This window comes from Erythrolamprus reginae, chromosome 2, assembly GCF_031021105.1.
Source record: "Erythrolamprus reginae isolate rEryReg1 chromosome 2, rEryReg1.hap1, whole genome shotgun sequence".
In the NCBI taxonomy this organism is placed as follows: domain Eukaryota; kingdom Metazoa; phylum Chordata; class Lepidosauria; order Squamata; family Dipsadidae; genus Erythrolamprus; species Erythrolamprus reginae.
Genome location: NC_091951.1, coordinates 139,598,158 through 139,625,299, shown reverse-complemented (window position 1 = coordinate 139,625,299; position 27,142 = coordinate 139,598,158). Strand labels below are relative to the sequence as shown.

General features: G+C 43.9%; 1 protein-coding gene across 1 annotated transcript; it reads left to right on the top strand.

Moving 5' to 3' along the window:
• The first annotated feature begins 156 nt into the window (after nucleotides 1–156).
• WDR45B (WD repeat domain 45B) lies at nucleotides 157–26,845 on the top strand. The gene is made up of 10 exons (XM_070739675.1): nucleotides 157–568; nucleotides 8,716–8,790; nucleotides 9,267–9,368; nucleotides 12,398–12,485; nucleotides 13,354–13,448; nucleotides 16,460–16,650; nucleotides 19,885–19,970; nucleotides 20,271–20,372; nucleotides 24,216–24,337; nucleotides 25,647–26,845. Exons 1-10 carry the CDS (start codon nucleotides 247–249, stop codon nucleotides 25,751–25,753), a joined length of 1,290 nt encoding a protein of 429 aa, XP_070595776.1. The 5' UTR covers nucleotides 157–246; the 3' UTR covers nucleotides 25,754–26,845.
• Nucleotides 26,846–27,142: the final 297 nt, after the last annotated feature.

Here is a 27,142-nt window from a genome sequence, read left to right as displayed (position 1 = left end):
TTACCTCTTTGGTAAGGAGTGCGGAGGAACACAAAACCGATGTAAGGAAAGCGACAGTTACTACGACCTGGGTTTTCCCAAGCAGCTTTACTCAAAAAGTACTCCATTCTAAGTAGCTTTACTCAAAAGTAGGAACGTTGTATCGGGCGGGCTCCACCGCCACGAAAAGCCAAGCCCGCCCTCCACACCCGAAAACAAGCGGAGCGCTCGAACTCGGCGCTCAGCCGGGTGGGTTCCCCTCGATCGATGCGCTCTGCAATCCCAAGCAGCGCCTGCAAATCGCCCGGAGGACTACAGTTCTGTATGGTACCGATTTGGGTTGGAAACCGCTGTTCGGCCGCTTCCAAGCCGAGACGAGGAAAGCGGTTCGATGCGCTCTGCGCTCGGGGTGCTCCTGATCTAATCCGGAAGGCATCGTGGCGCCTCCGCCGCCGCCGATCCGCCGCTGATGGTGTGAGCGACCCTCTTCCCAGGCCGCGGCCGTCCCCGTCGTCCGGCGCCATGAACCTGCTCCCCGTTAATCCGCACGGGAACGGGTTGCTCTTCGCCGGCTTCAACCAGGACCACGGTAGGGACCTCATTGGGGGGGGGGGGGGAGATGGGAGGGGAAGGGAGGATGATCGCCTGCTTGCCAGCCTTCCCTTCCCGCTGCTCCAATTCAGACGTTTGCGGGCACGGAAACGCGGGCCTGGCTTGTTTCCCTTCCCTGGTTCTTCGCTTCAGCCGCTTTTGGGAAGAGCGTCGGTTGCTAGCCAGCTTTCCCCACTTGGAGGTTAAGGCGAGAGGCCGGGAAGCGGAGTTATGGGCGCTGGGGATCCAGGCGGAGAATCCACGCAGCTTTTCCTTTGGGATCCGCTTTGGATCTTCTTCGGCACTTACGTCCTGCGGGCGTCTTTTCATTTGCCGTCCAGATATATGTGCCTTTTATTTGCCGCTGCTCCTCCCGCTCTCTTTTCCGTTTGGGGGCAGCGGTGATGGCCGGACGGCACACGGCCTTAGATTCAACTACGAAAGGATGCAGTCCAGTTTTCTAAACACGCGAGGCTGAAAAGAGGAGTCTGCGTGTTTCGGTGACTACTGAGAATAGACTTGGAAAGTTTTACGGGGCAGGAGATCCCAGTTCCCCCACCGGCTAGTTCTAAGTAAGCCCAGTCAGCAGGAAGACAGCCAGAGGTTAGAATAGAGTAGAAGTCTTTATGGGCCAAGTGTGAGTGGACACACAAGGAATGTGTCTTTGGTGCAGATGCTCTCAGTGTACATAAAAGAAAAAAAGACACATTTGTCAAGAATCATGAGGCACAACACTTAATGATTGTCACAGGGGTCAAATAAGCAATGACGAAACAATCAATATTAATAAAAATCTTAAGGATACAAGCAACAAGTTACAGTCATACAGTCCTAAAGTATGAAAGAAAAAGGGTGATAGGAATGGTGAGACAAAAACTAGTAGAAATAGAAGTGCAGACTTAGTGAAAAGTTTGACAGTGTTGGGGGAAGTGTTAAGTGTGTTAAGTCAGGGTTAAGCCAGAGGTTAGCAGCACTGTTCGGATTTTTATGGTGAAGAACACACCCATCCCATGCCTATATAAGTTGTATTAGATGGAAATCCTGTGGAGTTTTGTGCCCTCCCAAGATAAATAGGCTTTTATGAGATGGAAATACTGGCACAGGCAAGGCCTGGACCTTTGCTGTTTAAGACATTATATTAAGTTAAGACATACATGTGAGCCCAACATGGGGCAGAACATTTCGTGCCCGTATAGGCCTTACCAGTCACCTGCAGGCACATTGCATACAGCCCACAAATCATTAGATATCAAGGTTATCTTCGGACACGATGAACGAATATCACATATACCGTGTTTCCCTGTAAATAGAAACATAGAAGATTGACAGCAGAAAAAGACCTCATGGTCATAAGTCTGCCCTTATACTATTTCCTGTATTTTATATTAGGATGGATATTATTATTATTTATTAGATTTGTATATATGTTTATCCGAGGTATGTTAAAAATTAAGTTACTGTGGATTTACCAACCACGTCTGCTGGAAGTTTGTTCCAAGCATCTACTACTCTTTCAGTAAAATAATATTTTCTCACGTTGCTTCTGATCTTTCCCCAACTAACCTCAGATTGTGACTCCTTGTTCTTGTGTTCACTTTTTTTTATTAAAGACACTTCCCTCCTGAACCTTATTTAACTCTTTAACTTATTTAAATGTTTTGATCATGTCCCCCTTTTCCCTTCTGTCCTCCAGACTATACAGATTGAGTTCAGTAAGTCTTTCCTGATAAGTTTTATGCTTAAGACCCTCCACCATTTTTGTAGCCCATCTTTGGACCCATTCAATTTTATCAATAGGTGACCCTGTCTTATATTTTTTTGAACCCTGAAATAAGTGCTTGGCCTTATTGCCATGCACTCAAAAACCTGATTGGGCTTATTATCAGGGGATGTCTTTTTTTTTGGGGGGGGGGGGGGCAGGGCATATGGAACTCTTTATTTGTTACATGTTTGGGCTTACTTGGTCCTCTTTTTTTCCCCCTATAGCAGATAGGCAATTTAATTGTTCTTTGTAAATAGGTACCAATTTTGACCTGCAGCGCTTTCTGAATAGAGGTCCTAGTCTCTTCCTCATGGCCAAATTAAAATGTTATTCATTGATTCTTTCTTTTTCGAAAAGAATATTTTATTACATTATAGTTTTTCCCCGAATGCCATCACTCTACTAAACAAATAATTCCCTCAACACTGTTAGACTTTTTACTAAATCTGCACTTCTATTTCTACTAGTTTTTCTCATCATTCCTATCATCCTTTTTCTCCCACTTAGGACTGTATGACTGTAACTTGTTGCTTGTATCCTAGATTTTTATTAATATTGATTGTTTCTTCATTGCTTATTTGACCCCTATGACAATCATTAATTGTTGTACCACATGATTCTTGACAAATGTATCTTTTTCTTTTATGTACACTGAGAGCATATGCACCAAGACAAATTCCTTGTGTGTCCAATCACACTTGGCCAATAAAGAATTCTATTCTATTCTGTTCTATTCTATTCTATACTATTCTATAACATACAAAAATACAAAAGTGAATAGTGAGACACAGTGTGGAGAAGAGGGAGAAAATGGGGGTGGGGGGGGGGAAGTGTTGGTTCCTCTATTGCTGTAGAATAAGACCTTAACATTGAACTTCAGCTTTTTACTTTTCCACAGTAATATAAACCAGTCATTTCTATAACAACAAATCAATCTAATCAGTAAGTACAAAGTCTGCCACACTAATAGAGATAGTGAATGGTGTTTAACTTACTGCAGGGTAAGTTAAAAAAAGGATTGATGGATCCCCAGGTTTAGTTTCTCCTCCAAGATTTACCTGCTGATGGAAAATAACCATAACTGACCCTTATATGAGTTAGGTGAGTTTTACACATGCTTTGAATGATGGGTTTAGCCACCATCTATCAAATTGTCCAACTAACAAGCACTAAGGGTGTACTGTATCTGGGATTAAGCAGGAGAGAGTTTTTCAGTTCTACTGCACTTTTTCTGAATATTGATATTGCATTTTCTGAAAGAATATTAAATAAACCCTTTGCTAAAGAGCCTGGCTAGCAGATAACAGCGAAGGAGAAAGTGGAGAAAGTAATTGATTGATGATGAGTAAGCTCCTTCTTGACTAGGACTGCTGGGGAACCAAAGAGAAGCAGAATAACCAAAGAGTTCAGTTTGTTTTATTTGTAATGCTGCCTATTCTACAAAACATTCAAGGTAGCATAGAGCAGTGTTTCCCAACCTTGGCAACTTGAAGATATCTGGACTTCAACTCCCAGAATTCCCCAGCCAGCATTTGCTGGCTGGGGAATTCTGGGAGTTGAAGTCTAAATATCTTCGAGTTGCCATGTTTGAAAACATTGGCATAGAGGACAAATTAAAAACACATTGTAACAGTAAATATACTAATAACCATAAGGCCCAAATGCCAGAAAACAACCATGGAGAAACACAAGTCTTAGGGCTGATTTTGATTTGTTTACTTTGAAAATGACAATAACCACTGGGGATCTACAAAATGTTCTATGTACAAACCATTTCATTCAAAGAAGGAACTGATTTCAGGTCCACCATACCTGAGTGAAATACAAAGTTTTGGATGGTTTAGCCCAGAGGTCCCCAACCCTTTTTTGCACCAGGGACCGGCTTTCAGCTAGACCAGTTTTCCATGGCCCGGTGGGGGGGGGGAGCTAGCTGTCAGCGGCGCCGTAAAAGGGGCGATCAAGAGAGGAATGGGTGAATGAATGGACGGAGGGTGGGAAGGAAGGAAGGAAAGAGGGAAGGTACAGGAACAGAAGAAGGGTGCAAAGAAGCAAAGAAAGGTGTGAAAGGGGAGAGTAAGAGAGGAAGGAGTGAAAGAAGGGAATGAGGGAGGAAAGAAGGAGGAAGGAAAAGGAAAGCAAGAAATGGAGGGAGGAAAGGAAGGGAGGAAAGGAAGGAAGGAAGGAAGAAAGAAGGAAAGAGGGAAGGTACAGGAACAGAGGAAGGAAGCAAGGAAACTTATGAAAGGGGAGAGTAAGAGAGGAAGGACTGGAGGGAGGGAGGGAAGAAGGTAGGAAGGAGAAAGAAAAGAAATAGAGGAAGGAAAGGTAAAAGAGAGAAAGAAAAAGAGCAAGAAAGAAAGAAAGAGAAAGAAAAAAAGAAAGGCAACTTCAAAGAAAGGCTCACTGAGCATCTCTCACTCTCTCTTTCTATCCCTCTTTCCTTTCTTTCTCTTCCTTTCTCTCTCTCCTCTTCCTTTCTCTCCTCTTTCTCTCCCCCCTCTCTCCCCCTTTCCCTCTCTCTTTCTCTCTCCCTCTCTTGCTATCTCTCCCCCCTTTCCCTCTCTTTCTCCCTCTCTTTCTCTCTCTCCCTCCTCTCTCTTTCTCTCTCTCTCCCCCTCTTTCTCTCTCTTCTTCTCACTTTCTCTCTCTTGTTTTCTTTCTGTCTCTTTTGCTTTCTCTCTCTCTCACTCTTTCTCTCTTGTTTTGTTTCTCACGCTCTTTCTCTCTCTTGTTCTCTCTCTCTTGCTATCTCTTTCTCCCCCCCCCTTTCTCTCACTCTCTCTTTCCTCACTTTCTCTCTATCTTGCTGTCTGTTGCTTTCACTCACTCTCGTTCTCTCTCCGTTCTTCTCAGCGGTGACGCGCGCACGCCCTGCCCGCCTCACATTTGCCGAGAGGACTTTCGCCCCGGGCTCTCAGCAAGGGGGGTTTGCATGAGAGGCGGGGCCGGCGGAAGGTGATATTCAATGTCGGGGGCGCACGGGCGGTTTTGCGCGCGCTCCCTATCTCCCTGCTAGCCCACTCGGAATACGTATTCAAAATAAGAAAAGCCTTTGCCGGCGAAGGCTTTTCTTATTTTGAATACAGTATTCCGAGTGGGCTAGCAGGGAGATAGGGAGCGCGCGCAAAACCGCCCGTGCGCCCCCGACATTGAATATCACCTTCCGCCGGCCCCGCCTCTCATGCAGCCCCCTTGCTGAGAGCCCGGGGCGAAAGTCCTCTCGGCAAATGTGAGGCGGGCAGGGCGTGCGTTCCGGGTGCGGGAGGAGCTGCGGTGAAAGGCAGGAGGTGGCAGAGGAGCAGAGGGGGCAAATCGGGCGGGCGGTGGGCGGCGCGGAAAGGCCCGAGGGGGGCCCTGGCGCCGCGGACCGGCTGAAAACCCCCAACGGCCCGGTCCCGGTCCGCGGACCGGCGGTTGGAGACCCCTGGTTTAGCCTGTACATGAAATCAAACAAGGTTGTTTTGTCCTGATGTAGACCAAAGCATGATTGTTCTGGGCAGATTGAGTTGGGAGGAGAACTTTTAGTTACAAGAAGCAGGAAGGAAGACACTAAGAAGATAGTCAGTCAGTCTGTTGCAATATCTATATTAGGAGCGACAGCTGAGACGTATTCCAGTAAAGAACAGAAATACAGTTGTTGCAAAGGCTGAGGGAAGGAAAGAAAGGTCCTGCAAAGACTGAAGAAGGCATAGGCCGGCCAGATGTGCTGGGAATTTATTCCTCTGTTCGTTTGTTAGATTTTTTATGCTGCCCTTCTCCTTAGACTCAGGGCGGCTCACAACAAAGGTTAATACAAAACATGTAAGAAATCTAAATTAAAATACACTCCTAAAAACTCCGATACTTAAAAATTAATCAGCCCATTCATCATGGACCGTACATTCAATCATGGGTCGGCGCTAGATATTAAACATCAATGACCTCAAGCCTGTTGACAGGGGTGGGTTTTTTAAAACCTTGCGTAAAGTGGAGAGAGTGGGGGCAGTGCGAATCTCCTCAGGGAGTTTATTCCAAAAGGCCAGGGTCACCACAAAGAAGTCTCTTTCCCTAGACCCCGCCAGACGGCATTGTCTGGCTGACGGGACCTGGAGGAGGCCCCACTCTGTGGGACTTGACCGGCCGCTGGGATACGTGAGGCAGAAGGCGGTCCTGTAAGTAATGTGGTCCGAGGCTATGTAGGGCTTTATAGGTCATAACCAGCACTTTCAATTGCGTTCGGAGACGAATCTGTGGCGGTAGGTACTAAAGTGTGTGTGTGTGTAGAGCTGCTAAAAGTGGTGACATACATCAGCCATGCCTTATAACCCCTAAAGTCAGAGGCATTCCTCCATATTTTATATCATTTATATCGGGTGGGCTCCACTTATCTTCCCTACCGGTTCTCATCACGACGGAAATGCGCGTCATCTCACGCAAATGACCCGTCTGCACATGCATAGAAGCCTCTGGAGCAATGGTTCTCAAACTGGGGGTTTGGACCCCTTTGGAGGTCGAACGACCATTTCACAGGCGTCGCCTAAGACCATAGGAAAAGACAAGGTTCCTATGGTGTTAGGAACTAAAGCTTCTATTCTGGTGCCTTGGAACATATTTTTACAATCCAACCAATCAGGCGTTTACAGTGGGGATGTCCCTTTGATCTTTCTGCCAATCAGCTTAAAGCTCTGTTGGGAGAATAGGCACTAGACTTATGGTTGGGGTCACCCCAACATGAGGAACTGTATTAAGGGATCGCGGCATTAGAAAGGTTGAGAACCACTGCTATGGAAGGTTCTTTGCCAGTTGCGGCGATCTGAGAACCAGTTCAGGGGCATGGACAGCCGGCCATTGCTGCCGGTTTGATGAGCGGGTGTGGAAATTTCCACCACCGTACATGAGAACAGTCCTAACCGGCAGCAATCCATCACTGATCCGCATATCAAAACAACCAAACTATTTATTTTATTTTATTTTATTTTATTTTATTTATTTGTCAAGTACATATCGGTAGTATACAAAGATATAACAAAGTTTATATACATGATATTAGTAAGAGAGAAACATTAGGACAGGGGACGGAAGGCACACTGGTGCACTTATGCACACCCCTTACTGACCTCTTAGGAATTGGGAGAGGTCAACAATGGATAGTCTAAAGGTAAAGTTTTGGGGGTTAGGTCAGAGTCTGAGAGTGAGTTCCAGGTATTAACTACTCGATTGCTAAAGTTGTATTTCCTACAGTAGAGTTGGAGCAGTTTACTTTGAGTTTGTATCTGTTGTGTACCCGTGTATTGTTGTGGTTAAAGCTGAAGTAGTCATTGACAGGAAGGACATCGTAACAGATGGTTTTATGGGCTATGCTTAGGTCGTGTTTAAGATGACATAGTTCTAAGCTTTCTAAACCTAGGATTGTAGTAGTAGTAGTAGTAATAATAATAATAATAATAATAATAATAATAATAATAATAATAATAATAATAATAATTTATTAGATTGGTATGCCGCCCCTCTCCGAGGACTCTAGTGTAAGTCTAGTTGCGTAGTATATTCTGTTGCAAGTGGAGGAGTGGAGGGCTCTTCTGGTAAAGTATCTCTGGACATTTTCTAGAGTGTTTATGTCCGAAATGCGATGTGGGTTCCAGACAGATGAGCTGTATTTAAGGATCGGTCTAGTGAAAGATTTGTATGTTATGGTTAGTGTGAGATTTCCAGAGCAAAAGCTATGTAGGATTAGGTTAACAACTCTTGAAACCTTTTTGGTGATGTTGTTGCGGTGGGCTTTGGCACTTAGGTCATTTGATATGAGTATTCCAAGGTCTTTTACAGAGTTTGAGTTGTCTGTAAGGTCTTATTTATTCAGCTTAAATTTGATGTTCTGATTCTTTTTCCCAATGTGTAGGGCAGAGCATTTTTAGTTGAGATTTGGAGTTGCCAGATATTTGACAATTCAGACACAAAGTCCAGGTCTTTTTTGAGTTTTTATTCTGCAGGCAATCTGAAAGGATTCGGCTGTACCTTCAGAATCCAATGGTTTCTTCTGGGTTGGATATAAAACATATTTCTAATTTTGTATGTATCCATAATCACCATAGTTATCTATGCAATAGGCAAAATAGTACCACATGAATTAAAGGAGAGAGAATACATAACCATGGTGGTCCTATTTCCTATCGTCAGTTGTACAGCACTGAACTGGAGCTCTTTCAAAGGAGTACAAGATCAATGTTTGAAATGCTCCCCAGCTTTATGTCTGGAGATCTTGCTTCCCACCTGCTTTATTATGAAAATTACCAGTATCAAACCAGCATTTTTCTGTGTGCAAAGTACACTTTAGCATGCTTTGTTCTTTCTCCATTGTTAACATAAAGCATTTATACCTATTTTGGCAATTATTTTTTTTTTAGGATGCTTTGCATGTGGAATGGAAAATGGATTTAGAGTGTTTAATGCAGATCCACTCAAAGAAAAGGAGAAACAAGGTGAGATGATTCCTCAATATCCATTACTGCTTTTCAATTTTAAATAATCCATTGGCATTGTAATCTTGTGCCTGGAAACTTTGAAGAAAATCCAAATAAATGTATTATATTTTGTTCCCAAGGAACTTTGCATAGGATTATAGCCTTGAAATAAAATGTTTGATTGTCAGGGAATTCTAAAACTGGAGGGCAGTTCTCATTAACTATTCATGACAGTATTGCTTCCTGACTTACAATAGTTATCCATAATGTATAATCAGGGAAAAAAACCTCTGAGCACACTTAGAGAAAGAGTAATGTAATGTTAAGTCTGAAGAGAAGCTCCCTTTATTCTACACATATATTCTGACATTAGTAAATTTTGCATTGAATGTTTTATTTCATATCTCTCTCTCTCTCCCCCCCCCTCCCTCTGTCTCTCTCCCACCTACCTACCTACCTACCTATCCATCTATGCTTCCTACTCTGGCCCTTAGAATTCCTAGAAGGAGGTGTCGGCCATGTTGAAATGTTGTTTCGCTGCAATTATTTAGCTTTGGTTGGTGGAGGGAAAAAGCCAAAGTATCCTCCTAATAAAGGTACAGTATTCAATATTAAATAGTATTTTTACTCTTGGGTTCAGTCTCAAAACTTCCACAATGCTCTAACCGAATTCTATACCTCTCCTGAAGAGTTACAAATGTGAGGGCAGTTCTAGCCTTTTCAGAAGGAGACAATGAAACCAGTTATTTGTTAGAGCAGACACCCCACTCCAGGACATTGTTAAGTGCAATTATAGCTCTGGGATAAAAAATATTCCGAAAACGTGTGGTTTAAGTTTTAATTGTTCTGTGTCTTCTGCCAGAAGGCAGCAGTACAAAAAGATTGTAAGCAGGATGAGAAGAGTCTCTGAGAATGTTGTGCACCTTTTTAAAACAGTGAGCCCAATGATATTCTGGGAAGTTCTAATGATTCTCTCCAAAGCTTTTTTATCCGCTACCGAGCTGCTCCCATACCATGCGAGAATGCCGTATGTTAGGACACGCTCAATGGTGCTGCAATAGTAGGGCAACAGTAGATTCTGGGATAGGTTTATCTTCCTTAGCATTCTTAGGAAGTACAACCTCTTTTGTGCCTTCTTCACACGCATGTTAACATGCATAGTCCATGAGATGGCCATCCCCATGAGATGAGATGAATACCCCGAAATTTAAAACTACCAACCCTCTCAACCTCTTTGCCATTTATGTACAATGGTAAATGAACATCTTTCTTCTTCCTGAAGTCAATTATAATAAATGCTGCATTGCTTTAAAAGAGTATACAGTGATCCCTCGAGTTTCGCGATCTCGAGTTTCGCGAAACGCTATATCGCGAGTTTTCAACCCGGAAGTAAACAACACCATCTGCGCATGCGTGCCTTTTTTCTATGGCCACGCATGCGTAGATGGTGGAGTTTCCCGCCGGGCAGATAAGCTGCTGGGCGGCTTCCCTGGGTCTTCCCCCTCTTGCCCCGGTAAGACCCCAGCGGCGGCGCGAGCAACGGCGTGGGCGGGCGGGCGTCACGCGCGGGGACACCCCAGCTCCGCTTCCCAGCTGGGAAGCGGCCCCAGCAACGACGTGGGCGGGCGGGCGGTGCGCGGGCGCTTGGGGAAACCCCAGCTCCGCTTCCCAGCTGGGAAGCAGCCCCAGCAACGACGTGGGCGGGCGGTGCGCGGGCGCTTGGGGAAACCCCAGCTCCGCTTCCCAGCTGGGAAGCCGCCCCAGCAAAGCGCGCGCGCTTGGGGACATCCCAGCTCCGCTTCCCAGCTGGGAAGCGGCCCCAGCAACGGCGTGGGCGGGCGGAAACCCCAGCTCCGCTTCCCAGCTGGGAAGCCGCCCCAGCAACGCGCGCGCGCTTGGGGACATCCCAGCTCCGCTTCCCAGCTGGGAAGCAGCCCCAGCAACGGCGTGGGCGGGCGGGCGGTGCGCGCGCGGGGAAACCCCAGGCGCGAGCAACGGGGTGGGCGGGCGAACGGCGGGCGGCGGTGGAAGTAAAAACACCATCTGCGCATGCGCAGATGGTGTTTTTACTTCTGCACCGCTACTTCGCGAAAAATCGATTATCGCAAGGGGTCCTGGAATGGAACCCTCGCGATAATAGAGGGATCACTGTACAGTATTACAGTAAAAAGGCAACAATCCAGTTAGAGAAATGGATTGGACACAAGAGGAAAGATGGGGAAAGGTTTAAGAATAGGATCTGTAAAATTGAATGTAGGAATAGCTCAAAGAAATTTAGGGTATTAAGGCTGGGGAATTTTGAATTTTGCAAGAATTGTTATAAGTGATAGAAGTTGCAATTTGTTTCTCTTCTGTTCTGTCGGGCTCTCTAGTAGAATCCTCCCAAAAATGCACAGATATAATTTCAGACACATTGTTTGAAAATTCAAAACAATGTTCTTTATACCGAAAATTCAAATAAACTAAGCGCTCTTTTTGTATAGCAAAGAGCACTGGTCTCCAATCAAACTGGTAATTTGTACAAGTCCCTTATCAGTTCTGTGATACTTAACTTGCAGCTGTGAGGCAATTCACAGTCCTTCTTCTTTCACAAAGTGAAACACACTTTGCTCTGGTTTAGTTTCAAAGTGGGGGAAAATCAGCACACAAAGGTCAAAGTCAGCAAAGCAGGCACGAAACACAACAATCAGATAATCCTCCACAATGGCCAAACCCACAGGCTGCTATTTATAGCAGCCTCACTAATCACCACAGCCCCACCTAACCACAGGTGTCCTCATTTTCTTTGATAATAATCTCTCAGTTGTTGCTGCCTATGCATCGCTCTCCGCATGCGTGGCTGTATTATTAACTCTTGTTCTGAATCCAAGGAGGGGCTAGATAATTGATCTCCTTCTGAGCTGTCTGCCACACTCTCCTCCTCCCTGTCACTCATGTCTTCTTGGTCAGAGGAACCTTCATCATCAGATTCCACCGGGAGCAAAACAGGCCTGCAGTATGTGGATGTCTCCCCCACATCCACAGTCCTTGGGGCAGGAGCTGGGCCAGAGCTAACCACAACACCTTCTGATTGGATCTCACAAAACTTAGAATCCAACATTTTTGGGAAATATCCCAGAATTAAAAATACATTTCTGCAAATTTGGAATATGAATCTTTTGCTTTATCTATATAATGAGGTAATCTCTCTGTATATAAAAGCGAAAACCACTCATGCCACAATCATGAAACTTCCAAAATCGCAAAGCCTACAAACCTGAAATTTGGCACGTAGGTTCCTCTTGGCTTCTAGGTGCAAAGTAAGAAAGGATTTTTCGAAATAATAACATTAGTATTTCTTATACTATTATTAACATGTTCTAATGCTGATTAGACGTTTTACCCCCCCTTCCCAGCCTGAAGATAGCTCTGGAGAGAACGAGATAGCATAGGAGAGGCTTCTGTAGGACAAGGGGAAAGGGGAGACCGATGGTAACCATTCATTCATTTTCAAGATGTAAGTGTTGCTTTTTCAAGCCTGATCACATAGTTTCGTAGGGCAGCACGGGTATTCAACTTCCTACTGCAGCTAATCTGTCAGTGTTGAAGATGCTTGTTTTAAAATTAATAAGATCCTTCTCTGCAGTGATGATCTGGGATGATTTGAAAAAGAAGACAGTTATTGAAATAGAATTTTCCACAGAAGTCAAAGCTGTTAAGCTGCGAAGAGACAGGTAAGTGCTCAGTTTGTGCAACAGAAGCTTCCTTTTATTTGTTTTGTTCCATTAGTTAGATATTTTTAAAGAAGGAAAAGGCTGTGAATGTTCATTATTTATTAACACACTGAACTGTTTTGAGTATGATGGAACAAAAGAAGGGATACTGTACTGATATGCTTCAGAAAACACAAATCATTCTCAATTCAGTTCAATTCAATTTATTAGATTTGTATGCCGCCCCTCTCCAAAGACTCGGCGCGGCTCACAACAATGATAAAAACAATATTATAATGGCACAAATCTAATATTAAAAATAACTAAAAACCCTATCATAATTAAAAAACCAAACAGCACATACATACCAAACATAAATTATAAGGAGCCTGGGGGAAAGGTGTCTCAAATCCCCCATGCCTGGCGGTATAGGTGGGTCTTGAGTAGTTTACGGAAGACAAGGAGGGTGGGAGCAGTTCTGATCTCTGGGTGGAGTTGATTCCATAGGGCCGGGGCCGCCACAGAGAAGGCTCTTCCCCTGGGGCCCGCCAGACGACATTGTTTAGTCAATGGGATCCGGAGAAGGCCAACTCTGTGGGACCTTATCGGTCGCTGGGATTCGTGCGGTAGCAGGCGGTTCTGGAGGTACTCTGGTCCAATGCCAACCTTACAGAACCTCTCTGGTCCAATCTCAACCTTACAGAACCTCTCTGGCAGAAAGATGCATGAGCTCCTGCTTTATGACAACTTCTGATACACTTTTAAATAATTTTGGAAGCTTTGCTTGTAATAGCCTAAAGCAAATAGAGGAAAATTAGTCTAAGGTTGGCATAATGCTTTCTAGTGCAATCTGAGAACTGTATCTATGTCAGTCCTTTTTTCCTTCCAGAATTGTCGTAGTTTTGGACTCCATGATTAAAGTTTTCACATTCACACACAATCCTCACCAGTTACATGTCTTTGAAACGTGCTACAACCCTAAAGGTACGTGGTATCCATTTCAGAGAAGACTTACTGGTTCATGTTTTGGTGGCATTATGCTATTGTAGGTTGGGGGGTGGGGGTGTCAATTGATGTTGCTTATTTGACATATAGACACTGTTCCTAAGACAACTGGGCATTTTTCAATTGGAAAGCAAATGCTCTATTACTGAACTCAGTAAAATATGTCATCCCCATTGCGTGGGATGGTGCAGCTTAGCAACCATTTTTCTTTACCTTGGGTTTTGAGAAGAATTCATTGGCAAGGTTCCACTATCATATGACATTAAATGTAATGCTGAGGTTTTATTACTGCCAGGATGCAAGAACCAACAAAGACACAAGGAATTGCTTTTGGGCAGCTTCCTTTATTGCTCCTCGTCTATAGAGAGAAATCTTGCCAAACTAAAGCAGCTCTCCGCATCACTGTGGATACACTCTGGGAATCATTAAGGGAGGACTCTCCTTGATTCTCTTTCTCTCGACCAAACTTTCCATACTTCACTACCTCTTTGCCCCCTGGAATGCAGCCCTTCCCTCCTGGAAATCCAGACTACATTCCACCACAATTTTACAGATACGGTGGTACCTGTACCTAAGAACGCCTCTACTTACGAACTTTTCTAGATAAGAACTGGGTGTTCAAGATTTTTTCGCCTCTTCTCAAGAACCATTTTCCACTTACAAACCCGAGCCTTCGAAACTGTAACTGAAAAAGGCAGGGAGAAGCCTCCATGGGGCCTCTCTAGGAATCTTCTGGGAGAAAACAGGGCCAGAAAAGGCAGGGAGAAGCCTCTGTGGGACCTCTCTAGGAATCTTCTGGGAGAAAACAGGGCCAGAAAAGGCGGGGAGAAGCCTCTGTGGGACCTCTCTAGGAATCTCTTGGGAGGTAACAGGGCCGGAAAAGGTGGGGAGAAGCCTCCGTGGGGCCTCTCTAGGAATCTCTTGGGAGGAAACAGGGCCGGAAAAGGTGGGGAGAAGCCTCCGTGGGGCCTCTCTAGGAATCTCTTGGGAGGAAACAGGGCTGGAAAAGGTGGGGAGAAGCCTCTGTTGGGCCTCTCTAGGAATCTTTTGGGAGGAAACAGGGCCGGAAAAGATGGGGAGAAGCCTCTGTCTGGCCTCTCTACGAATCTCCTGGGGGGAAACAGGGCCAGAAAAGGTGGGGAGAAGCCTCTGTGGGGCCTCTCTAGGAATCTCTTGGGAGGAAACAGGGCCGAAAAAGGTGGGGAGAAGCCTCTGTGGAGCCTCTCTAGGAATCTTCTGGGAGGAAACAGGGCCGGAAAAGATGGGGAGAAGCCTCTGTCTGGCCTCTCTACGAATCTCCTGGGGGGAAACAGGGCCAGAAAAGGCGGGGAGAAGCCTCTGTGGGGCCTCTCTAGGAATGTCTTGGGAGGAAGCAGGGACGAAAAGGGTGGGGAGAAGCCTCTGTGGGACCTCTGTAGGAATCTCCTGGGTGGAAACAGGGCCTCCACTCTTCCTGTGGTTGGCACACATTATTTACTTTTACATTGATTCCTATTTCTTACAAACTTTTCTACTTAAGAACCTGGTCACGGAATGAATTAAGTTTGTAAGTAGAGGTACCACTGTATTAAAGTTTCATAATGGCTATACAGTGATCCCTCGATTAGCACGGTCTCGATTAGCGCGAAACGCTGCAACGCGGTTTTTCAAAAAATATTAATTAAAAAATAAGTCCGCGCTAGTTCTCTCTCTCTTTCTCTCCCTGTTGCCGGCGTGGTATATGAGAGAGAAAGAGAGAGGCAGAGGTCGGGCGCATTACCGGGAGGTGGAGGCGGCATGGGGACGCTGGGTGCCGGGGACACCGAGGAGGGGGTGGACGTGGCCTCTCAGCTGCAGAGCCGAACAAGGGCGGAGGCAACGGCGGAGTCCGGCGCTGGGGCCATGCGGGGCCGCTCATCCAGGGGGGCGTGGACTGGCAAGTCGCCCTCCTTTCTCTTTCTTTCTCTCTCTTATACCACACCGGTAACAGGGAGAGAAAGAGAGAGAGCGGAGGGCACCTTGCCGGTCCACGCCCCCCTAGATGAGCGGCTCCGCATGGCCCCAGCGCCGCCCAGGCAAAGGGGAAACCCCAAGATCGCTTGCCGCTTGCCGTATTGCAGCGAAGGAGGCGAAGCAAGGCTCCAAGCTGCAATACGGCAAGCGGCAAGCGATCTTGGGGTTTCCCCTTTGCCTGGGCGGCGGGAAGACCAAGGGAAGGTTCCTTCAGCCGCCCAACACCTGATCCGCTCCGCAGCGCGGCAGCAGCGAGGAGCCGAAGATGGGGTTTCCCCTTTGCCTTTACCCCATCTTCGGCTCCTCGCTGCTTCCGCGCTGCGGAGCAGATCAGCTGTTGGGCGGCTGAAGGAACCTTCCCTTGGTCTTCCCCGCCGCCCACACGCAAACTCCACCATCTGCGCATGTGCGGCCATGAAAAAAATGGCGCGCATGCGTAGATGGTGTTTTTTACTTCCGCACCACTATAACGCGGAAATCGATTAGCGCGGGAGGTCTTGGAACGTAACCCCCGCGCTAATCGAGAGATCACTGTATAATGTTAATATATATTATACTTGTAGAAGTATCTTTCTCCATAGTGGTTGGAGTTATCGTCCAGGATAGGTTGACATTTTTCAGTCATCTGAGGACCGAGTCTGTTAATATTAAAGACATACCTATATTTGTAATTCAGGGTTGAACTGTGGGGTCCTTGGTGCTCCCTCATCTTGCTGGTTTTTCTTGCAGCCATTTCATTACCAAATGAAGTAGCAAGTGCATTGATGATGTTACCAAGTTTGGTAATGAAATATCTGCAAGGAAAGCCTCAAGCTCAGAGAGGACCAAGGGCCCCACAGTAAATCTAAAGCGTAGCTTACTCTGAAATGGCTCATTAGTCTGCAGTGAAAACATGAATTTCTAGGCCAGTGACATAAAAACATCTTTAGGTGAGATGGTCTGCGAGATACTGTAGTAAAAATAGCTGTTCTTTAACACTTGCAAATTATTTATTTTAGGTCTTTGTGTTCTGTGTCCAAATAGTAATAATTCCTTACTTGCATTCCCTGGAACACATACTGGACATGTTCAAATAGTAGATCTAGCAAACACTGAAAAACCTCCAGTAGATATACCTGCTCATGAAGGAATCTTGAGTTGTATAGCCCTAAATTTGCAGGGAACAAGAATCGCAACAGCATCGGAAAAAGTAAGCAAAATGTTTTGTTACATAGTTTAACTAGGAAGCCACCCAACAATCTTGAACGTGTTCATATAACTTTTGAATAGTGTCTTGATAAGAGCCTGCATGTCATTCTTAGATTTATTGATGTGTGTGTTTGTTATTTATAACATACATAGGCTGCCCATCTTAACTCAAAGTGACTTTGGGTGGCTTACAATAATAAAATATAAATATATAAACTAAAAAAATACGGCCCAATTAAAAGCCGGGGAGGGCCAGGAGCAAGATGGTGGTGGGAGAGGGGAGGTGAGATCCATTCTTAATCAACCACCTCCACGGTGATACTTCCCCATTGGGGCCCCAACCCAACTGGCAGAGTCAGGTCTTCAGGCTCTTCCAGAAAATCAGGAGGGTTGGAGCTGGGGGTTGAAAAGCAAGTTGTTGCACAGGACAGGTGGAATAACAGAGAAGCCCCTTCTCGTGGATCCCACCAGTTAGAATAACCAGTGGGACCACCTTAAATTCTAGGTTGTCATCAAGGCTTCAGCAGTTTTTATTTATAGCATTGGAGAAATGGGAAATTAATGTCTAAGATCTCTGGATTATGATAAACTGACAAAGAGTGCCATACTCTCAAGTGAGTAGACATTGTTAGATCTAAATTAAATTGAAATTGATCTGGAGTGGCTTCCTTATATTCTTTGTGCATATTAGTCATCCTAGTGATTTCATTACAAGTTATGCATGGTATGTTTGTGTGTATGTTTGGTTTTATAATAGGGGTTTTTAGTTGTTTTTTATTATTGGATTGTACATGTTGTGTTTATTATTGTTGTTAGCCGCCCCGAGTCTGCGGAGAGGGGCGGCATACAAATCCAATAAATTATTATTAATTATTATTATCCTTATCAAACTAAAATTTGGTTGGTTGTTTTTTTAATAACACGTATCCTTTATCTTAAGCAAGCGTAAAGCTATATTAATTTAAAACTTCCTTTTAGAAAAACCTTTACTTTGAAAGCCAGTTTCACCTATGTCACCCAGGTAGCAATTCCTGCACACTCCTTTGTTAAGTGAGAGTTGTCATTCGTTAGGCAAGCACCTGTTCACAGCTTCCAACAACCAAAGTCAGTGGGGAAGCTGGCAAGAACTTGCAAGTCCCAGTGGGTCTACAAACAGGCGTATAAGTGGTTGCTGCCAGGTGGTGGGGCTCTGTGGCGCTGCTGCCAGGGAGAGGAGCTGCGGCACAGGTGCCCTCGGGCTGGAGTAGGGAGTAGGAATGGCGGGAGAGGATGAACAGTGCAGTAGGACTTGGAGTGGCTACTACAGGGGAGGAACAGGTACACAAGTGATCAGGGAGACACAGTGGAGAAACAACAAGGCTTGGGAAGGCGTGTGGGTGGCCAGCTAGGAGCGGCACAAGATTAAAAGAGTTAGGGGAGGTGCACGGGTAGGTGACACTTACCCAAGGAACTTGTAACTTTCCCTTGACTTTGCTTGGGGAAAGTCAACAAGAAAGATTGCAAATTATGGCCCCGGAATGCTGCAACTGTCATAAATGCAACCTGAGTCCAGATTGCAATCATGTGACTGCAGGTGTGCAGGTATGGTTGAAACTTTGAATACCGGTCGTAACCAGTGCCATAGTATCTTTGAATATCCACTGAACAAGTGGTTGTTAACAATTGCCTGTTTAAACTGGAAAGGAGTTTTAAGAATATTGAACTGGAGTGTAACTAAGAGTACCAACATTTAATTTCCCAATTGAGTGTTAAATTCATTAAATGACTTTAGGTCAGTGATGGGCTCCTACGGGTACGGTCAGATATGCAGAACCAGTAGAAAAAAATTGATTTTTTTTCCTTTTTTTCCCTTCTGGGCTCTGGGTATGTTTTTCCTATCACAATAAATGAGGTTGAATGGGTATAATGTTAGAAGAGGTGTGTGTGTGTGTGTACATACACATACAATTTATATAGTAGATAATGTATATTTTTGTGTGCTATATGTATGTACACATGTGGCATATATACATAGAATTAACTAGCATATTTTGGATATTCAGTAATAGTAAATAGAAAGGGAAATTGTATCTCTTTGAGGCCAGAAGAGGCCAGGCACCCTAACCTTAACCCAAACCTTTGACATGAGTGATGTCAAGTTGGCTACCTTTAAGCCAGTCACATGAACTTTAAGCCACCGTGTCACATGATTGGTCAAGCCACTCCTACCTGGTCACATGGCTGGCAAGCCATACCCACAAAATAAGCCACGCCCACGGTGTGGGAGTACAAATTTGTGCATCCCTTCACTGTTTTAGGTCACTATTTGTCAGCCCAGACTCCCCTGCAGAGTTGTTACGAAAATTATAATGGAGATTAGCCCTGTATATAGAAGTCACATTCAGATTTATATACCTCCCCATCGCACTTTACAGCACTCTGTGTGCAGTTTACAGTATACACATTATTTGCATATTTTCTCCGAACAATTTGGGAGACAGAAGGCTGAGTCAGCCTTGAGCCCTGTTCAAGATTAAACTCCAAAGTATGTGCCGAGTTTGCCTGCATTACTGCACTTAACCAATGTGTCACCAGGGCTCTGGATATAATACTGAAATCTTCAGAGGAAACACATTATAAATATAAAAGGCAAATGCAGTTAAACATCAGGTCTGTTTTTATCAGTTTGACTAGATCAGCTGGTCACTAAATTTTGTGGTGATAGGTGGACTTGGCATAGGGGTCCCCAAATCTGGCAACTTTAAGACTTGTGGACTTCAACTTCCAGAATTCCTGAGCCAGCATAGCTGCCTTGAGAATTCTGGGAGTTGAAGTCCACAAGTCTTAAAGTTGCCAAGTTTGAGAATGTTGGAACCAAATTGATGGTGTCCCTCACAGATGTTAACAAAGGTGTTTGTTAAGATGTTGCCTGAACATAGGTGTCTGTTCTGAGAGTTTCTGATCAGTAACAGCATCAGTTTTCCTTAAAGGCAAAAGCAAAAATCACTCATCACCTAAATATTCCCCCGAAATGGGCCTGAGCTCTGATATGTTTGTGAACTCAATCTTCTTTTCCCACATCCATTTCATTGAAGGTCAAACTGTCAGTAAATAGAAATGCAGGCAAAGATGTATTTTTTGGGTGCAGAGGCAATATGTGGCTATCAGGAAGTGTATGTAAGAGTTAAAAAGACTGAAGAATCTATTGGTTTAGTATCCCTTTCCACAACTTCAAACATTGTTATTCCTTTTCAAGGGGACCCTTATAAGAATATTTGATACGTCATCTGGGCATTTAATTCAAGAGTTGCGAAGAGGATCTCAGGCTGCCAATATATACTGGTAAGTTTTGCTTTGCTGAGTAATCACTACAGAATTAGAGAATATAAGAGTGATGGAGAATTTTTAACGGCACATGGAGACGATAGGTCCTGTGACATTGAACGCAAACTATTTAAATATCATGCCACACCCATTTAATATTGGTTAACATTTAAAATCATTTATTGATTTAGATTTGTCCTAGCTGCCCAATTCCAACAGATCAATAGTTAAGTGAGAAATAGGATGCCTTTAAAAAGCAACTAGTTCCATGACAAAGATGGATTAAAGAGATATGTTGCTTCTGATCTCTCCCACTAGTATAAATTTCAACCAAGATGCATCTCTTATCTGCGTGTCAAGTGACCATGCCACAGTACACATTTTTGCTGCAGAAGATCCCAAAAGAAATAAACAATCAAGGTATGGGGGCTGGGGCTGGGTTTAGCAGGATTTATGTCTAGTTAAAAACGACCAAGGAAGTTTGGTAGAGATTATTTGACATGACAATGAAAGGAAATCTTTATGCATGTGAAAACTGTCTCCTACCAGCTCACAAGAAACTAAAAACATTTCTAGAAAGGAAGGCGATTCCCTTCCACCTCTCATTTTTTATATATTTGTTTCCGTAGATTTTCACAGGTACAGGTATGGCGGTCTTGGTATATTCAGGTTTCTTCCCATGTAGGAATTGGAAATTTCTGGCGATGTTTCGACGAGATCCCACTCGTCATCTTCAGGCTGGTGCTTCTGTCCTTGTTCTAGGGCAGTGATGGGCAACCTTTTGAGCTTGGTGTGTCAAAATTCGCCAAAAAACTGAGCATAACTCGGGTGGTGTGTCACCTTGAGAAAAAAACTGGGCGGCATAGAAGTACATATAGGTAGGTAGGTAGGTAGACAGATAAACAAACAAAAAATAAATATAAATATAAATAAATAATAAATCCCTTCTTTTTTATTAAAAGAAATTAATAATAAAACAAAACAAAACTCTATTACTATTAAAACTAAAACAACCAGCAAATTCAAAAACATAACTATTAATAAAAACAGGTGAGGGTTGGGGGTTTTTTTCTCTGTTATTATTTAAGTGCTTTTTCCATATGCTTTAAATCAAGAGTCACTTCTCTCTCTCTTTCTCTTTCCTTTCATTCTCTGCCTCAATCATTTTCTCATTTCTCTTTTTTTTCTCCCCTTTATTCTATCATTTCTCTCTCTCTCTCTCTCTCTTCCTATCTTCTCTCTCTCACTCTTTCTCTCTCTCTCCCTTCCTTTCTTTCCTTCTCTCTTCCTTCCACTTTTTTCTCTTTCTCTCTCCCTTCCTTTCTTTCTCTTCCTTCCACTTTTTTCTCTTTCTCTCTCTCTCCCTTCCTTTCTTTCTCTTCCTTCCACTTTTTTCTCTTTCTCTCTCTCTTTTCCTTCCTTCCCCTCTTCCCCTCCCTCTCTTTCTCCCTCTCTCCCTTTATATTTATCTCTTCCTTCCTTCCTCTCTTCCTCCCTTTCTCTCTCCCTCTCGTTCACTTTTCTCTCTTCCTCCCTTTCTCTCTCCCTCTCGTTCACTTTTCTCTCTTTGGCGAACCCCCAAACTGTTCAGATTCAAGAAAAAGCTTATCAAGGGGGGTGGGGGGTTGTAAAAATCTAGTTATGAGCTGCCAAAGGAGGAAGCAAATGGTGCGACGTCCACGCAGGTTTTTTTTTCAGACTCTCTTTTTTGCGAGCCCGGCATGATTTTTTTAAATTACAAATTAATAACCCGGTAAGGGTTTACCTTAGCACCGTCTCCTGTAACACCGTTCTGGAAGGCGAGCAGGGAGCAGAGGGGCGAGGGCGAGGGGTGCAGACCCTGAAATAGGCCTGCAACCCCTCCCCTCGCTCCCAGCGGCCCCTGTGAGCCAACCACCATTCGTGGTGGGCTCCGACGCTTGGCGCCGCGCCAATCAGCTGGGAAGCGGTGCCCCCCCCCCCCCAGCTGAAACTGACGTCCAGCCGGGGCGATTCTTCCCCTGGCCGGACAGGCATGCTTGTGCTGCCAAAGGCAGCGTGTGGGCGAGCCTGCGCTCTGCGCAGACGCGCCCAGCTGGGAGGCGGTGTTCTCGCCCCTCCCAGCCATCGCAAATATCGGCCGGGCGGAAATCGCCCGGCCTCTTAATTAAGGGGAGAGGAAAAATAATAATAATAATTGCGGTTGCAATTGCACTCCCTAAAGCTCCGTTTCTCCGGCGGCCGCGTGTCACCGAAAATGGCTACGCGTGTCAGTGCTGACACGCGTGTCATAGGTTCGCCATCACTGAACTAGGTGCTAACAATCTTCCCAGCTCTTATCTTGCAGGTTCTTTCATTGTTACTGTCTGCAAAGAATGTTTTCCAAGCTCTAAGTCTTTGCAGAGGTTTTTTTCATTACTCTAACTTGCTCCAAGTAAGTTTCTTTCCAGCCCTAACCAGGTGCTAATGATATTCCCAGCTCTTACCGCATGCAAGATCTCATTGTTACTCTCTGCTAAGAATGTTTTCCAAGCCCTGTCTTTGCAGGGTTTTTTTTCATTGCTCTAATTTGCTCCAAATGTTTCTTTCCAGCCCTAACCAGGTGCTAATGATATTCCCAGCTCTTACCCGCTTGCAAGCTCTTTCACTGTGAATAATGTTTTCCAAACCCTGTCTTGGTAGGTTTTTTTTTTTATTGTTCTACTTGCCGGGAATGTTTCTTTCCAACCCTAACCAGGTGCTAACAATATTCCCAGCTCTTACCGGCTTGCAAGTTCATTGTTACTCTCTGCAAATAATAATAATAATAATAATAATTATTATTATTATTATTATTATTATTATTATTATTATTATTTATTAGATTTGTATGCTGCCCCTCTCCGAGGACTCGGAGTGGCTCACAACAATAAAACATCATATACAAATCCAATGTTAAAACAGTCTTTAAAAACCCCCTATTAAAACAGTCATACAGCCCAAACATACCATCCATAAAATCAAAGGCAGCTAAGGATATATCAATTCCTCCATGCCTGGCGACATAGGTGAGTTTTGGAAAGGAAAGGAGGGTGGGGGCAGTCCTAATCTCCGGGGGGAGCTGATTCCAGAGGGCTGGGGCCACCACAGAGAAGGCTCTTCCCCTGGGGCCTGCCAGACGGCATTGTTTCGTCAATGGGACCCGGAGAAGGCCAACTCTGTGGGACCTAATCGGTTGCTGGGATTCGTGCGGCAGCAGGTGGTCCCAGAGGTATTCTGGTCCGATGCTATGTAGGGCTTTATAGATCATAACCAACACTTTGAATTGTGACTGGAAACTGATTGGCAGCCAGTGCAGGCTGCGGAGTGATGACGAAACATGGGCATATGTGGGAATGCCCATGATAGCTCTCACAGCCGCATTCTGCACGATCTGAAGTTTCCGAATACTTTTCAAAGGTAGCCCCATGTAGATATTAAATAGCAGGGGGGAGAGGACCGACCCCTGAGGCACCCCACAAGGGAGAGACCTAGAGGTTGACCTCTGACCCCCCACTAACACCGACTGCGACCGGACGGAGAGGTAGGAGAATCACTGAAGGTCAGTGCCTCCTACTCCCAACTCCTGCAGGCGGCGCAGAAGGATACCATGGTCGATAGTATCGAAAGCCGCTGAGAGGTCGAGAAGCACCAGGACAGAGGACAAGCCCCAGTCCCGGGCCCGCCAAAGATCATCCATCAATGTTTTCCAAGCCCCAAGTCTTTGCAGTTTTTTTTCCATTGCTCTACTTGTTCAGAATTTTTCTTTCCAACCCTAACCAGGTTCTAACAAATGTTCCCAGCTTGTACTGGCTTGAAAGCTTTTTCATTGTTACTCTCTCCAAATAAGGTTTTTTTAAAGCCCTAACCAGGGGATAAAATAAGGTACTGAAACTGACCAGACTAAGGATGCTAGCCAGATGAATATCTGGTAAGCAGATTCTTTTCCCTATTTTCCTCCCCCAAAACTAAGGTGTATCTTATACTCCGGTGCATATTATACAGTACTTCGAATAGTACAGTAGTTAATTTGCTGAAAGTAACTACTGTTTTTTACCCTTGATACATTAACTGTATTCTTAATGTGGTTTTCTTTGTTTGTCAGCCAACTTTAGCTATTTATACATAAAAGTTGGGGTGGTAATTAAATAAGTTATGTAACCAATAAATAACAAACAATTGCAACTGTCAGCAGCTGCTAGCATCTATTTTATTTCTGTGCCTGACTTCAATAGGTACTCAAGGATTTTTTTTTTAATCTCTTAGCTTAGCATCAGCCAGCTTCCTGCCCAAATATTTCAGTTCCAAATGGAGTTTTTCCAAATTTCAAGTTCCCTCGGGCTCTCCCTGCGTCTGTGCCTTTGGAACAGAGCCGAATTCTGTCTTAGGTAAGTGTCCAGATTTAATAATGTTACTCATGTATATATTTACTATCTGTATATTTATTACACATCTATTGAAGTCCTCAGACTTCAGAGTAGTCTGAGATTCCAATTTAAAAAGTGATATGAATTATGAAGCTGTTAAAGATAGAGCATGCTGTGCAATAAAATGGAGGCCAGTATAAATAATCCTGAGAATTTAACTTGATGCTCAATGCTGACATCTTCCTCTTCTTTAGAATAGAATAGAATAGAATAGAATTTTTATTGGCCAAGTATGATTGGACACACAAGGAATTTGTCTTGATGCATATGCTCTCAACATACATAAAATAAAATATACATTTGTCAAGAATCATGTGATACAACACTTAATGATTGTCATAGGGGTCAAATAAGCAATGAAGAAGCAATATTAATAAAAATCTTAGGATATACGCAACAAGTTACAGTCATACAGTCAACATGGGAGGAAATGGGTGATAGGAATAATGAGAAAAACTAGTAGAATAGAAGTGCAGATTTAGTAGAAAGTCTGACAGTTTTGAGGGAATTATTTGTTTAGTAGAGTGATGGCGTTCGGGAAAAAACTGTTCTTGTGTCTAGTTGTCTTGGTGTGCAGTACTCTGTAGCGACGTTTTGAGGGTAGGAGTTGAAACAATTTGTGTCCAGGATGCGAGGGGTCAGTAAATATTTTACCCGCCCTCTTTTTGGCTCGTGCAGTATACAGGTCCTCAATGGAAGGCAGATTGGCAGCAATTGTTTTTTCTGCAATTCTGATTATCCTCTGAAGTCTGTGTCGGTCCTGTTGGGTTGCAGCACCAAACCAGACAGTTATAGAGGTGCAGATGACAGACTCAATGATTCCTCTGTAGAACTGAATCAGCAGCTCCTTGGGCAGTTTGAGCTTCCTGAGCTGGCGCAGAAAGAACATTCTTTGTTGTGCTTTTTTGATGATGTTTTTGATGTTAGGTGACCATTTTAGGTCTTGAGATATGATAGAACCTAGAAATTTGAAGGTCTCTACTGTTGATACTGTGTTGTCTAGTATTGTGAGAGGTGGAAGGGTGGAAGGGTTTCTCTTAAAGTCTACCACCATTTCTACGGTTTTGAGTGTGTTCAGTTCTAGATTGTTCTGGTCACAGCACAAGGATAGTTGTTCAACTTCCCGTCTGTATGCGGATTCATCATTGTCTCGAATGAGTCCGATCACTGTTGTACCATCTGCAAACTTCAGTAGTTTACCTTACATTGCAAACGTGTGACTTCTAAAATTGTTTTCAATGACTTGAAAAGCCTCTGTCTCTTTTCCTAGCAATCTGTGCAGATGGCAGCTACTACAAATTTTTATTCAATCAAAAAGGGGAATGCGCCAGAGATGTCTACGCTCAGTTTCTAGAAATGACTGATGACAAACTTTGACTGGACTGTTGAGAAGTATGGTTTGGCGGGGCAAGTTATCAGAATCCCCATCCCAATTCTTCTCCTGTTGAAGAGACAACTTCTGACTTGCTAATTTGATGGCACTCTTCAAGATGGGACTGACCTGGTCAACAATTGGAACAAGGGCAAAGGACTGATGTTAGCTCTCCACAGTTGGTTTTAAATGTTACTTTGGCAGCTGCTGTTCTTTTCCTCTTCAAGTTTCAAATAGGAGGGTTCTCCCTGTTAGGTATCATGAAACCGAGTACCTGCCACATTATAAAGCTGGAAAGAAAAGTTACTGGAGTTTTGATCAGTTGAAGACTCTTCAGATTAGATTCAGCAGGCAGATCAATTGGAAATGGCGTCCCAGTCATTTATAGCAGCAGCTTTTGCCTTGTTTCCTCCTAATTCCCAGAAAGAAACTGTAGCAAAGTTGCTCTGAGTTGCAATGGCTCAAAAATAGAACAATCAAGTCTCTTTCCATATTGCTGTGAATAGGTATTCATATTATGTATCAGAGGTGCCAAATATTCTATAGCAACCAACATCAAGTGCTGTTAACTCAGTGATTCTGCCAGGTAACAAGTGTCAACGAAGAGGACTTACAAGCTGTGTTGTCTCCATCTAGAATGTAATCATTCCATATTATTAAAATGTAGTCCTTTGTGTTTTGGTACTTACGTTGGGAAAGGAAAAAGGTAATAATAAAGCTCTGTGATTGGCAGCAGATGCCCGGCTCTGCTTCTATAGCCTCAAAGACTTCAGTATTCAGAGCACATTAATTTGTAAACTAGGTGATAAAGGGACATGCCTAATTTTTCAAAACACTTGGAACACATGTATGTGACCACTTAATTTTAAATTATCACCACCTTACAGCAGTTACAATTAATTTCATTTGCACACATGCTTCAAAAATTTATTGTAGGCTTAATGCATTCAGCTGTAAAGCATCCAAACTTTTCACTTAATTAAAACCTATACTCAAATGTGGGTTTGCATGTTGCTTTTCAATGTGTACTTAATCATGAAAGTTATTTTGCACATCTTTTGTAATATTCTTTAATTAAAAGTGACTAATTTACTGTATTCAGTTAATAGCAAAGTTGATGCTAATTTGTCTAAAATGTATTATATTATCTGAGATTCAACTCCCACCATCCATATCCAGCTCTCACTTAGTGCCCGATTCAGACCTCCCAAAATGTTTAGGAAGAACCACTTTCTCATTCATTAACATATGAAGTTCTTTCTTCCAAGATTGACAAAAATTCAAGAAATACAAATCTCAACTTTTTACACATAGGAATTTTATTTTATGAATTTGCAAATTCATCTTGAAAGTACCGTAATAATTTGCTCATACTTTGAAGGGATGTAGTAGAA